Source organism: Xyrauchen texanus, chromosome 39, assembly GCF_025860055.1.
Source record: "Xyrauchen texanus isolate HMW12.3.18 chromosome 39, RBS_HiC_50CHRs, whole genome shotgun sequence".
Taxonomy (NCBI): domain Eukaryota; kingdom Metazoa; phylum Chordata; class Actinopteri; order Cypriniformes; family Catostomidae; genus Xyrauchen; species Xyrauchen texanus.
This window is the reverse complement of record NC_068314.1, coordinates 5,410,320-5,424,563: the sequence shown is the minus strand read 5'-3', so window position 1 is coordinate 5,424,563 and position 14,244 is coordinate 5,410,320. Positions and strand designations below refer to the sequence as shown.

At 37.3% G+C, this 14,244-nt stretch overlaps 1 protein-coding gene across 1 annotated transcript in view; it reads left to right on the top strand.

The window, feature by feature from the left end:
• Nucleotides 1-13,918, top strand: part of LOC127632643 (calmodulin-binding transcription activator 1-like) — a 482,652-nt gene extending 468,734 nt beyond the window's left edge. The window contains exons 21-24 of the mRNA XM_052111348.1: nucleotides 3,676-3,875; nucleotides 6,094-6,168; nucleotides 6,640-6,670; nucleotides 9,145-13,918. Coding sequence (XP_051967308.1) covers nucleotides 3,676-3,875; nucleotides 6,094-6,168; nucleotides 6,640-6,670; nucleotides 9,145-9,177 — 339 coding nt within the window. The 3' untranslated portion in view covers nucleotides 9,178-13,918. The remainder of the gene's footprint in view (nucleotides 1-3,675; nucleotides 3,876-6,093; nucleotides 6,169-6,639; nucleotides 6,671-9,144) is intronic.
• Nucleotides 13,919-14,244: the final 326 nt, after the last annotated feature.

Genomic DNA, 14,244 nt, shown 5'->3' with positions numbered 1-14,244 from the left:
TTGTCTCCAGGAATCGATAAGGAATAGATCCTCTTATTGGGTGGTAATGTGCCTGGTAGCTGGTTAACAGCACAGTCCTGAGGACAATGGGGTGAAAGTGCTGAAGCTTTGACTTTGCTAAATACACTATGCAGGTTGTGATAAACTGAAGGAACAGAATCAGGCAAAACCTTCTCGGATGCTTGCATCTTAGTAGAATAACAGATGAAGGGGCGTACGGATGTGATGCTGGTGTTATGACAATGTGAACTCCATTTCAAAATTGTACGAGATGTTTCCAAGAGATGTTGGGGTCATGATGAGTCAGCCAGGGGAAACCCAGAACTAATGGATTTGTAGGTGACTCTGTGAAAGTAGTTGGATTTCCTCAAGATGCAGAGCTCCAATCTGAATAGTCATGGGTTTGGTGACCTCTTGTACTGCACCCAGTGGCTGTCCATCTAACGCATCTAAGTTGGGACACAAGGTGCAGTATCAGTGGATAATTAGTTCACTAAAGCTGCATCAATAAAATTACCAGCAGACCAAGAGTGCCTGCACAGAAACATGACATTCATCAAATGAAAAATAATTGACACCAGGAAAATATTGGTATTAATTTGACTCACGGCGTGCTGTTGGAGGACAGACGAGGACATCGAGTACAAAATTTATAAGCCAGTCTTCCATGCTTATTCCTCCCTTTGGGTGTTCAAATACAGCTTTAAATCGTGACAAGGTTTTTCAAGTTTCCAATGATGAGCGAACAGAAACATCACTATCTCAAACATCATGTGTCCAATCGAGTGCTTTTCCTTGAAGTAGATGATTAACGCTAGTTTAGCTTCTGCATTAGTGAATGCTAGTGGTTGCTGAGCAACATACAATGAGCACTGAAACAAAAAGCCCCGACATTGACCCGGTGATCCATCAAACTTCTCTAGCCACGCAAGATGTGGATTAACAGTGATAGGGGAGGAAGCAGGCGTACACACAGGAACAGTCTCGGAAGCCGCTGGAGATGCTGGGCTTTGCTGACAAAGATGTCTCAAAACTTCATCCATTGCTGCGGATAGACGGTTGAGCTGGTGATGATGCTCGGCTAAGATGGCGGCCTGAGACATGAGCATAGTCTGTGTTCTCGACTCCGCTGGATCTGAAGTAGGCGAAGTATTCTGTAATGCTGCAGATACGGAAGACTCCATATGCAGTGTTGTTTATTAAAGGAGCAGGCGAAAATTGTTTGATGTGGTGGAAATGACGGCAGAACTGTGGGACAGTCAATATGTTTAAAAAATTGATAGTAATCCGTTTTACATGATAATTATTGAAATGGTTGATTCTTATTTCACTCTTTGCTTGTTAGAATATCATAGCTTTAAGCATGTAATATGAAAAAAATTGTATTTTCAAAATGGATTTTCACAGTTTGAAATTGGAAGTCTGAGTCTGGGACAAGTCTAAAACTGTAAAACAAATTACAAAAAAGGTATTTTAAAAGTACCAAAAATAAATGATGAAGGCCTGGTAAAAGGTTTCTTAGTTTTAATGAGACCCTGAAATAATAAAAACAAAAAAGTTAAAATCTGTTCATTTTAATAATAATCATCCCCATGGATATGAAAGTGCCTGAAGTTGAAGAAACAACCAGCAACCTCATTAAAAAGCCCTGCCAACCATCCACAACATCCTAGCATCATGGTAATTACCTATTTGGAGAGGAAATGTAAAAAAAAATTGCAGCCTTTGATAAGTACTAGTAACAAATGAATCTCTTTCTCTTGTGACTAGTGATAGACCGATATATTGGCCGATGTTTTGCCATATTGCGATTATCTTCATTGGTGGATAACCATATTCGTTTGGCCGATTAACAAAAGTGGTTTTAGGTTTTTCTTCTTTTTTAATTTAGTAAAGTTTTTTTCACTTTAGAAAAAGTGTGTACATCTGATTTGCTGTTGTTAAATTGCATTTTGTATATCAGCATTTATACCAGCCATCCTGCTCTCTAAATATCATCTTCGGCCACTGAAATACTCATATCATTGACAACTACTTGTGACCAGTGGTGGACAGTAACGAAGTAAATGTAATTCGTTACTGTACTTAAGTAGCTTTTTTGCGTATCTGTACTTTACTGAAGTATTTAAATTTGGGGAGACTTTTACTTTAACTCCACTACATTTCAAAGTCAAATATCTTACTTTTTACTCTACTACATTTTAAAAATCAGTCGTTCCTTTTTATTTATGAGTGGATAAAAACATAACTGGTCAAACGAGCCACCAATCACAGTACAGCGCGCGCGCTTTGTTTTGAACTTGACTTGGCGGCATCTACTAAGCGCGAATCAGGGGTGCGTTTCCCTAAAGCATCGTTAGCCAACTATGGTCGCAAGTTCCGTTGTTATCATCATAGTTCAACGAGTCGGTGATTCCCGAAACCATCGTTCCAAGGAACATTCGCAAACAGCATCGCAGAGTTGTGTGGTTGGAACGACAGCTCTCGACCTGTGGTTAGAAGCAGAGTTTCTTGTTATTATAACATGTGGGCTTAATAAATTATTATCTTGAGCCAAATAAGCAAGATGACATTCAGTACAATCAGTATCTTTTATTTAGAAGACATACAAATGTCCTTTATGTCTTTTAGTTTGTCAATAGATTTAAAGCACCGTTTTTGAAGAGTGTGCATGTGTGAATGTGCTCTAGTGCGTAAGAACGAGCCTATGATTGAATCTGGAAATAAAGCAAATAACTGAGAAAAATATGAGATAGTCCTCAGATGACATGTCCGTAATTTATAGCAAAACATCTAGCATTAATTCGATCGCAAACAGATTCATTAAAAGTAGTTTTTACTCCACCACATGTGTGACATCATTAACCAACGTGGTTGAACAACCAATTTGCGACAATACAGTTTCGGGAAACAGTCGTGACTAGCAAGTTGATTTCTTCAACAGTGCATCGTACTACGGTAGTGGAGCAGCAAGTTACGTCATTGTACGGGAAACGCACCCCAGAGCCGTTAAATATGAGAGTTGCGAACATAGACGGTTGCGACAGTGATCTCGCCACCGCACGGTCACGTGATTCGTGTAGCTCTCAATAGTTCCAAACAAATTGCGTTGTCAATGATTTTAAGCGGGGCAGAGAGCAGCAGCTATTATTGCAGCAATTATCGGTAAATATTGACGCATAATGTACATTGCTTATTATGTTGACACTAAAATGACTTGCATATAATAGCATTTGTTTTCTGGGAAGTAGCAGAAACACTGCATTAATATGTTTTTGTGTTTAATTTTGGAGGGAAATTGGCTGCTCCCATAACATAAAATATATATATATATCTCTTATATATATACATCTGACTAATTAATGTCATTTTATTAATAGATTGGTTTGCCAAGAGTGACGTTAGTCTTCATGTAGACTGCGTTAAGCAAGAGTCTTGTGACAAATTATAATAGGACATTATGGCCATAAAAAATCATAGTACTTGGATACTTAAGTACATTTGAAGGCAAATACTTTTGTACTTTTACTCAAGTGAATGTTTAAAGGCAGCACTTCTACTTTTACTTGAGTAATATTTTACCTTGAGTATCTTTACTTTAACTCAAGTACATGGTATGTGTACTTCGTCCACCACTGCTTGTGACACTAATTCCTTTCTCTATCCTCTTGGCAGTATGCACTTTATAAAAAGATGACGCTGGCCGCCATCCTTATCCAGAGTAAATTCCGCAGCTACCACGAACAGAAGAAGTTCAAGCAGAGTCGCAGAGCAGCTGTGCTGATCCAGCAATATTACCGCAGCTACAAGGAGCTCGGCCGGCTGAACCCACGCACCCGGGCCACTGCAGCTGCACTGGTACAGCACAAACTCAGGTACATTAATAGACATTCTACTTAAGAGATAGCTGAGCGATCAAAGGGAAATTTTGAATTCAGTCACCTTTCATTGTTTGAAAAAGAGATGCAATTAAACATTTTCTTTTGTGTCCCATGGAAGACAGGAAGTCTTACTGGTTTGAACATAATGAAAGAATTTTCATTTTGGGTGAAATATTCCTTGAAAGATCTGGGGTTTAATGTATAAATGAAAGGTAATTGGTTTCTTTCTCTGTTCAATCTAGGGTAATTTACAGTATGCACCCTTGTGTGAGAAACTTTAACCCCAGGTTACTTCACATGGTACTTCACTTCTTTAATAAGTGCTCTGTTGCTTTGGATAAATTACTAATTAATCGATTCATAGAACAACACTTCCAAAATCCTAGTTAACTCTCTCAAGATTGCCAACATCGAAACCTTCATTATTACTGACAATCTGTTGTGGATACAGCGCCAGACCTTCACAACCAACTTCACAAACAGAATATATTTAGGAGTTTCATTATTTTGAAAGCTGGAGCGGGTTGTCCACTAATTCGATCCCCGGCCCACATGACTCCACATGCCGAAGTGTCCTTTGGCAAGACACTGAACCCTAAGTTGCTCCCAATGGCAGGCTAGCGCCTTTCATGGCAGCTCTGCCGTCATTGGTGTGTGAATGGGTGAAGCCCATAGCGTAAAGCACTTTATATAAGTGATATAAGTGATCAGACTTACCATTTCACTTCGGGCTCTGTATTGTCCTAAGGGTTGATTTTTATTCAAACTAACGGATCGGTACTTTTTTTTATATGAAGGTCACATTAAAACTGACTTGGAAACTTTTTATTGTTTTAGCCTTGACACAGACCCATACTTTCAATATTAAACAATGAAAAGCCATTATACTAATTATTATTTGATTATAACTGCTAAACAAAGAGTGAAATAAAAAAAATATTGTCAGAAAATTATTTCAAAAAAGTTTGCCCATTTTCCACAAATATACTGTAGGTTTTTCTTTTAGTTTTTAGTGTAATTAGTGTACTTGTTAACCAAGTATACAAAAGTGTCAATAAAGAGCATACACAAGATGAAATATGAGAAGTGTTATTAACAAAAACAAAAACAAAGAAAATGCCAGGTAAATATCACTTGTGTGCATAATATTTTTATTGGCCGTCACTTCCAGTCAAGCTGAAATTTTGTCAAATTAAGCAAAACATTGGAAAATATTATTTAATTGTGTGTATTTAGCATACATAAAATGTTAGCTATGAAATTAGCCTTAGCAGTCCAAAGGATTTTGAAAAATAATAATGATAGTAATTTCCATCAGTGTCATTTGCAACACATTATTCTGTTGAACACAATACAGAATTTGGGATGCGACTGAGAGTGTGAAAAATGTTTTAACATAACTTTCCAAAAGTCCACAGTGCTAATAGTGCCCGAAGCTGAAGAAACCTAAATTGTGAAAAAAAGGAAGAAGAACAAAATGTGTGTATATATATACTGTATATGTATATCCCACTTAAGCCCAAAGTATACTTTGTTCAGACGTTAACTCTAGGAGTCTGTGTACAGGACACGTGATGCAAATTTCGTCATTAGTACAGTGCTCGAGCACCCAACAAGTGAGGCCCTATTTTTCGAACCGTGCATACTCTGAACATATGTGCAAGTGTTGCTGTCAGAAAGAAGTGCTAGAAGGTATAATCGCCAATAAGCAACAAGAGATGAAGTTAGAAACAACAATGTGTACATCAAGAGTGCATGTGTGAGGAGGTCAGGAGATACCTGCCTTTGTATAACTTGAGTCTGAAGGTCTAAAAAAAGACATGTTGATGGGTCTAAACTGGTTAAGAGAAATAGTCCAGTATCTCATTGCAGTCGTAGCGTGCATACGCACACAGTCATATGAAGTAAACTTTGAGAGGTGAACGTTTGACTGTACGCAGATACAAAGTGTTCGCATCAAAACCGAAGAATACTTTGTGCTTTACTGTACATTGAAGGAGGAACTCGAACCATTATATCATAAAGACTTGACAGTGGGCTCTTTTGACTTGGGCCAGTAAGAAATCCCCTAGTAACCACTGAGAACACCTTAGCAACTACACAGAACACCCTAAAATTGAGGTTGTGAGTTTTGTGCGGTCAAACCCCAATAACATTTTCTTTTTTTTATCTGCAAGTGTACGTCACACTCATGCTCATCATTCTGTTTTAGAAGCAGTTTACTGACCAAGAGACAAGACCAAGCTGCTAGAAAAATCATGCGATTTCTACTGCGGTGCCGTCACAGGTAAGCCATGAGCGAAAATTCCACCACGCACATTTTGTTCTTATGGTACTGGGATCTAATCTAATGTGCTCATACTCATACAAGTCATTTCAAGACTTTTTAAAAGGGATAGTTCAACCAAAAATTACAATTCTTTAATGATTTACTCACTATCATTTGTTGTTCCAAACCTGTATGACATTCTTTATTCTTGGAACATATCATGAGGGTGAGTATATGATGACTACATTATAATTTTTGGATGAACTATCCCTTTAAATCAGTTTTAAGTCAAAAGTTAAAGGCACATTTTACGATCTCTCTCAATTCCAACAAACACAACGAGGTGTCGTAAGACAAAACAAAGAGAAACCTTGGTATTTTCATGGTTCTGTTAGAAACTCCTGTTGTGTTTGGTCCCATTTCCTCAAACCTACTGAACCTCAATGTGTACTAATAGCTGTCTGGTGTTGTTTTGCTGTTTGTGCAAAGCCCCTTGATGGACCATAGACTATTCAAACGGGTGAGTGCAGCCTCAGTAAATTAGTTTGTACCCCTGAATTTCTTATTTTTACCTCCTTCAAGTCTCTTCCTTTTCTTTGTACCTTGGTTTTGGACTCTGCTATTCCCTATAACCTTTTTCTGTCTATGTATCTTCTCTCATTCTTTCTCTCCCTCTTTTCTTTTATTGCTTTATGCCTGCATGCATGATGGCCAACTGGAGCCCAAGTTGACTGAGCCTTAAATGAGAGAGAGAGGACTAGACAACAACTAACCTCCAAATACAGATGATGCATTTATGCAAAACTAACAAAGCTCTCTCTCATTCTCTCTTTTTCTTGATCCCTCTGTCTTTCCCAAATCTCTTGTTATGAGGATGCTTATGACAACTCTAAGGACTGCTGGGTAGTACGTTTGGCATTGCATGATGGCTAAAGACATGGAGGTCTTGCTTCTATGCTTGAATTTAAGGAAGAGGAAGTGTCTTGAATGCCTGGCTGCCTGTTTTTACATCTCTTTCAGCTTCTACAAGCTTGGATTTGGGGGCAAAGGGTGGGACGGGGGTCAAACTTTGAGTTTTGGAGGGGTTTAAAATGTTTTTATTGGATACTTAGTATAATGTGCTAATAAAGATAATGAGTATTTTATATAAGATTTAATTTAAGGATATTGTGGAATTTCTGTGATGTACTGTATTTTAGGGCAATCTATTGTTACTCTTATTTTCTAGGTTTTCATCCAAATACTTTTTGTGTTAAGACTGAATGTTTACCTGGATACTTGCTATTAATACCCTCCTTATGTATTACATAATATACAGTATCATTTAATTATTTGCTTTGTAAATGTGACTGTAAACTGCATAAATAGATATACAGTATAAAGTAGGTACTGTCACATTTCTATTAAAACACACTTATTTTATACAGTGAATCCAAAAACAAATGTGGACACTTAAAAGTCTATCAATGTTGTTGATTAGATGACAAGATATAAAACCAAGTTCAAACAAATTATGCTAGACCTTTCCTAACTAACTTCATGCCAATTTTGCAGTAACTTTTATGTTCAGTCATGAAACTCTACAGGGCGCAAACTGATAGGTTCTCTGAACATGCAATCTGTTTGCCAATCGGCTCACATGGTGCAAGCTCGTGGGTCATTTTATCAACTTGCATACTATCTCTTTGTCTAACATTTAGGCCTCTAACATTTCATGGCCATGCTAAGCGCAACAACCATATGCTACGCTAATTCTAAGCAAAATTTTCATGCCAAAGCACAATTCAGCGTAGGTGGGAGTGTTTGTGCTATCTGTGGGTGTATGGTATGTAAATGAATTGCCGCAATTTGCTACTTTCCTGAGAAATAGGTCATTGCGCAAAGTCTAAAATCAGTTCCTGTATTTGCAGTTTGGGGATTCCACCAGCAGATGTTATTAAAGAGCAATCAATTACTTGTTTTTTCTTTTTGGATTTTGTCCCCTTTTCTCCCCAATTTGGAATGCGCTCTAAGTCCTTGTGGTGGCGTAGTGACTCGCCTCAATCCGGGTTGTGGAGGATGAATCTCAGTTGCCTCCGTGTCTGAGACTGTCAATCCACGCATCATTTCACGTGGCTTGTTGAGCGATTTACCGCGGATATTTACCGCATATGGAGGCCCACGCTATTCTCCATGGGATTCACACATAACTCACCACGCACCCCACCGAGAGCGAGGAACACACATTAATGCAACCATGAGGAGGTTACCCCATGTGACTCTACCCTCCTTAGTAACCGGGCCAGTTTGGTTGCATAGGAGACCTGGCTGGAGTCACTCAGCATGCCCTGAACTCACGACTGCAGGGATGGAAGTCAGCCTCAATACTGGAAATGAAATATGTAATACGATGCAGGCGGTGCAATAACCGGAGAAGAAACTCAGAATTTAAATGAACTTGAACGGTCTATCAGCGCTTTGTGCATGTGGTTTCGCCAACCCACATGCTCCTAGACTTACCACATATTTGCACGAAAATATCAAAACTTCATGGCCATACCCACTTACTTTGCACATATGTCATATTACATAGCGCTCTTAAAATAGGGCCCTTTAATTGCTCAGTTGTTTGCCAGTCTCGCACGCTGCGAGAGTTTCCTCTGTGGAACCCTCCTCCTCCCCAACATCTAATCTGCTTTAAAGCAATTGAATGTATGTGAAATTGTGCAGCAACGCAATGTCTAGGTATGTTCTAGCAATAGCAAGTCTTCGTCGATCTTGTCTGTCAAGGCCAAACTTACCAACTTGTCATGTCCATTATAGCACCATAAATTTATTCAGAGTTGTCATGACTGAACTTGTGTCAAGGTCCTTTAAGGTCAGTACATTTGATGATTCCCTGTCCGATAATGAAACTGACAATTGTTTTGGCTAACGCTCTCTGAGGGCCCAGAACGCTTATAAATGCCAACTGAACAGGCTAACTCTGATAATACTGTTTTTTTCCATTTTCAGGGGGAAAGAATTGAGAAAGGCCAAGGAACATGAGAGCACAGCGGAGAGCCCCGTCGCAGTGTAACATCTAACAGACTCTTCCTCTTCATTGTTTTTACAAGAGACAATTTACAAAAAAGGCAAAAAATATTTCTGAAGCCCAAAAGAAGAGCGACGGTTGAAATGCGACGGTTGAACTCTGTTAGCAGTGTGACTGATCCTGCTAAAGCATTGTGTATTTTTCTCGCTACAGGGGACCTAATGGAGACTATTGGGAAAATATGACATTATCTTCATGGCATTTTTGCACTCTTCATAGATTTTTTTTTTTTTGATGATGAAAAATGGAACGAAGAAGCAAAGGCTTTTTTTTCTGATGACGCTTGTACATAATCTTGCAAGATGAATGAAGGAAACCAGAAATACATCATGCTGGATGTTGCTTCAGATTACATTTTTATATTTTGAAAGGAAAGAGATACAATCAGTTTGAGAAAAAAAAGAACAAAATTTATAAAATGTAAACCAAAAAAGGCCTCATTTCATTGACCATATGCATGCAGAGTATTTGAAATTGATCCATCATCTCCACGAACCTATGTTTTCGACAAACGCTGTCTGCTCATTCAAAGGGAGCGCCTTCATATGAATGTAGATGGGGTCAGGGCAAAAATGCTGGGTTTGAAATATCAGTGTCTTACTTTTTTGTCTTTATTGGGGTTAGGGTTCTTTTGGCGATGTCTTTTGGGGATCGAAACCGAATCTCCTTGGGTTACCTGTTTTGTGTGCACAGTTTTTGATTTTCTATGGGTCCTTTTCTTAATGTCATTTTTCGCTGGCCTGACTTTGTGTGTCCCGTGTTTGTTGAATTGAATACAGTGCATGTGTTTGAGCAAAATGCTCCTGCATGCTTACGTAAATGTTTTGTGATTTATAGTTTGTTTGTTTGTTTGATTTATTTTCCAATCATTCATATTGGTGATATTGTGGCACCGTCAAACTAGCGCGTATAAACCGAACCCTTTGTTGCCTGTTTGTTTCAAAGTATAATGGTATAACGACAATTATATGTTTATTTAATTTATTTATTTATTTTATTAGCATTGGTTTGCATTTTACGTTTTGTACTTGGTTTTAGATAACCTCTTATTAAAAATGGAATTTGTGACTTTTTTTTTTTACGTGATATGTATTATCAATTGTGCCACAGCGCCAAATGTATTTGTGAAGGTTATCTTCCATTTTTGTGTGTGTGTGTGCGTGTTGTGATGCGTTTTTTTATTGTAGCTGTTTGTTGATTTCGAAGAATTTTGGAAAGCTGTGATGAGCTTTTCCGCGGAGATTCGCAACACATTGCCTTGACTTCTTGACTTTTTGAAGGGTCCCTATACACAAACTTAAAAAAAATATTTTTGACTATTGAGTGGTCCCTGTACATATCGTAGATGGGTTACGGAACATTGATAGCCAGAACAATTTTCCGAAGAGGATTGTATTTAAGAATATATATTATTTTATTCATGAATTGGATAAGAACACATTAAGAGACAAACAAAAAATATATTGTATAGTTTTCATTCAGCGCCCAAGATGTACGGTTGTATTGTTTGTAAATAATGTAAATATCGGACACAAAGAAGGAGCCATGTGCATGAAACTTTATGACACTGAACATAATGTAAAGAAAAAATGTAGTGGCAATGGTCTGTAATTGAACAGCTTCACTGCAAGACTACTTTGTTGAAAATGTTTGCAGAAGATTAAAGCATGACATTGTTGCAAAATCATGATAAAAATATAGATTTAGGGAAGAGCCAAACAAATTCATCGGACACAACTGGATTTATTTATTTTTCCTTTTAGGGTTAGCCAGTATTAAATAGTATTTTGCCAATGGTGATCAGTCATCAACAGGAAATAAATAAGATATTACTTCCTGAGAAGTATAGAGTCACGGTATTGGAAAAAATTGTATTGAACAACCAAAACTCATTAGCGCACTTAAACAGCTGAGGTTTCAACGATACAGAGGATATGATGTCTTATTCTCACCACAATTTTGTCCTGTGCAACATGACTAGAAAGTGTTTTCACAATTCATCATCTCCTAAAATTCAGAATGAACAATGGTATTGATGAGGATGAGTCAGGGGTTTTTAAAATTGAGACTTATCTTCAAACATGATGTAAAAGTAGAACCTTGTTAGAGGTTCGTAGGCTATATATTTATTTTAAGCGCACAATTTCCGCTAAAATATATAATTTAACTGGAATTAAACATTAATGCTATGAAATGGCATAAATCGGTCATTATTGTTATTTTGAATGTAGCTCAAAGACCAAGACGTACATTTCGGCTGTCATCAGACTATCATTGTTCATTTTACTCTTTATTCATAACTTTATTTTAATTCATTATTTCTGGGGGGCTGCTACCAACATTCGAAACCCCAAGGATGAGTCACACAGTCATGTGAACTTTATTTTTGTTCTTCTATGCTTTTCATTCGTGAATACTTTGAGAAATGTGAGTCTCATTGAGCATTTTAACTTACACCAGCACATTTTATCTGTTCAAAAGAAGAAAGAAAGGAAAGAATGTGGTGCTTATTTGCTGAATTATTATGTATGTATTTTAAAGCTTCTACCCCGTCACATTGCATCAGATCGTACTTTTTAACTTTATGTTATAGTTAAGTTAAAAGGTTTGGGTGGTTACTTTTAAGTTTACATTTTCCTCATATCTCAGAGTCTCAATATCAGTATTCTTATAGAAAGTGCCTAAAACATTCCACCAATATCAGGAGTGTGTTGTTCCTATAGATGGTCAGTATTAACAGATTCCTCATTTTTAATGGTATGCAAAACTATAGGCTGATATAACTGTCCAAACTGGAAGTACGTCACCTCAGAGCCCAGATTTGTTTCCTCCTCTAACACCCTTTTCACTCTTTAAATGTGGACACAATGTATAGGCACCTATCATTTCATCTTCAATTCATACTTAAAATTTTGTCTCCAAATTTTGTTTTTCATGATGTTAAGGAGATTTATAGTATTTAAAAGTCCCAGTAAAACACTCACTATGCATGTGTTTTGTTTTGTTTTTGGGGGGAGGGGGGTTATTTGGATTTGTTTTCATTGTGTTTTGTTTTGTTAAACTGGGCCCAGAAAGTAGGACATGCTCAGAATTATTTTACATTTTTTTTACATTTTTTGTTTAATTTTTTCGTTCCGTTTACTTTTTTGTTTTGTTTTTCCATGTTGAATATAAACTTGGCCAGGATAGTAGGACATGCTCAGAAATGTGGACACAATATTTAATTTCATCACAAACCATTGCAAATATTTAGACAGAGGTAGAGCACCACTCCTTGTGAAAGTTGGCCACAAAGTATATGATTGTTCCGTCATGTCCATTTTCAGAAAAATTATATTCTTCCAATGTTGCAACTGTAAATTTCAGGAAATTATAACTCATATATGCATACAGATCAACTCGAAAATCAACAGAAAATGTACTCACTATACACTAAGCTGTTTATGGATCATCAGGTATATGTATCACAGATGATCAGTAACTTTTTTGGGGGGTCCATCTTAGGGATCAGAAAAGTCTGCCTCTCTTTAGTAGTTTTACTCAGGGTGCTAAAACAGGGAGAGGGTTTTAAGAGTGGAAACTAGATTAGGTTAGGTGAAGTCTCCAGGAATAGCTCAGAATCAACAGGAGAAACCACTGGTATTATATACTTCCGTTTGTGCATAAATAACTACAATGTTCACTTTGTTACAAACCACTGCTTTCTGAAATAGACTTTCACTCGGGTAACAGGATCGACCATGTATGTTCATTTTGTTCATGTTCATTTTTCCAAAACTGAGCAGGTATCATCATTCGTCTAACACTCATTTAGTATTTCCATACCCCATGGGAGTGGGAATGCATGATAAGTATACCTCAGTGTCAAATACCTTCAGAATAAGGTGGATATTTTATCCTTTTATGAAACAGCTCAGAACACATGCATCCTACATTGACTGGTTCATACTTTTTTGTTAGATGAGAAAATGCACTTTGTACAGCTCACCATCCTAGTTTAATTCCCTCTTCGAACCCTGGTACATTATTAATCGTGTGTGTGTGTGTGTGTGTATACGGTCTGAATGTATGATGTTTACTTTCAATATGGGCACACACATAAAAGTTTAGCTAAATGAGGGACTAAAACACTGTTGGTGCAGTTGGAAGTTTGTACGATCTCCTAAATCCTGTTTCACAACTCTGGAACACTGGAAATGCAGGTTAGATTTAAACTGAACTGATAAACCACTCGACTATAAGCTTTCACTCACAAATACAGAGCAATAAACACTTTGTTTTTAGTTGAGCTCTTTAGGTTGAAAGAATATGGATAAATCAAACAGAACAAAAAAACAAAAAAAATGAAGAAAAAAAATAGAAAAAGACAAAAACATTGGGACATGCTTAGTTCACTTCCTCTTATGCAATTGCAGGTTCACAGAGAAAGGAGTTTGGTAGTCTGTGGACATTAATTTCATATTTCCCGGCCCTAATGCACGTTTTCATCATTTTAAATTGAAGATAAGAAAAAAATAGATAAAATACGAGCTCATGTTTCTTACAGAGCAATGAGCTTTCAACAAACTGCATGTGAAGCTAGTGTTAGACCTCTGTTTTCCCCTTCTCTTTCTCTTTCTCTCTCTCTCTCTCTCTCTCTCTCTCTCTCTCTCTCTCTCTCTCTCTCTCTCTCTCTCTCTCTCTCTCTCTTTCTCTGTCATTCCTGCTTTGTGCCCTTGTAGCCTCCTCTCTTCCTCCGATGAGTTTTTGCCTCATGTTCTGTTTCCTCAGCCTTCTCCCTCTATCTGTCCTTCTTGTGAGTTTTATTTATTTACTTTTATTTATTTTTAAGTTTTGTAACTGTGCATGTGAGAGCATCACTGAATTGTTGGATATGTTTAAAAAATATATTCAGCTGCTGAAGCCATGCAAAACGTTTTGAATTGCCCTTAAAATATGGAAAATGTTTTCTGAATGCTTTATATAATTTCTGCTGTAAAATAAAGTCTTTAAAAGAGAACAATTGCTCGCACTGTGCCTTT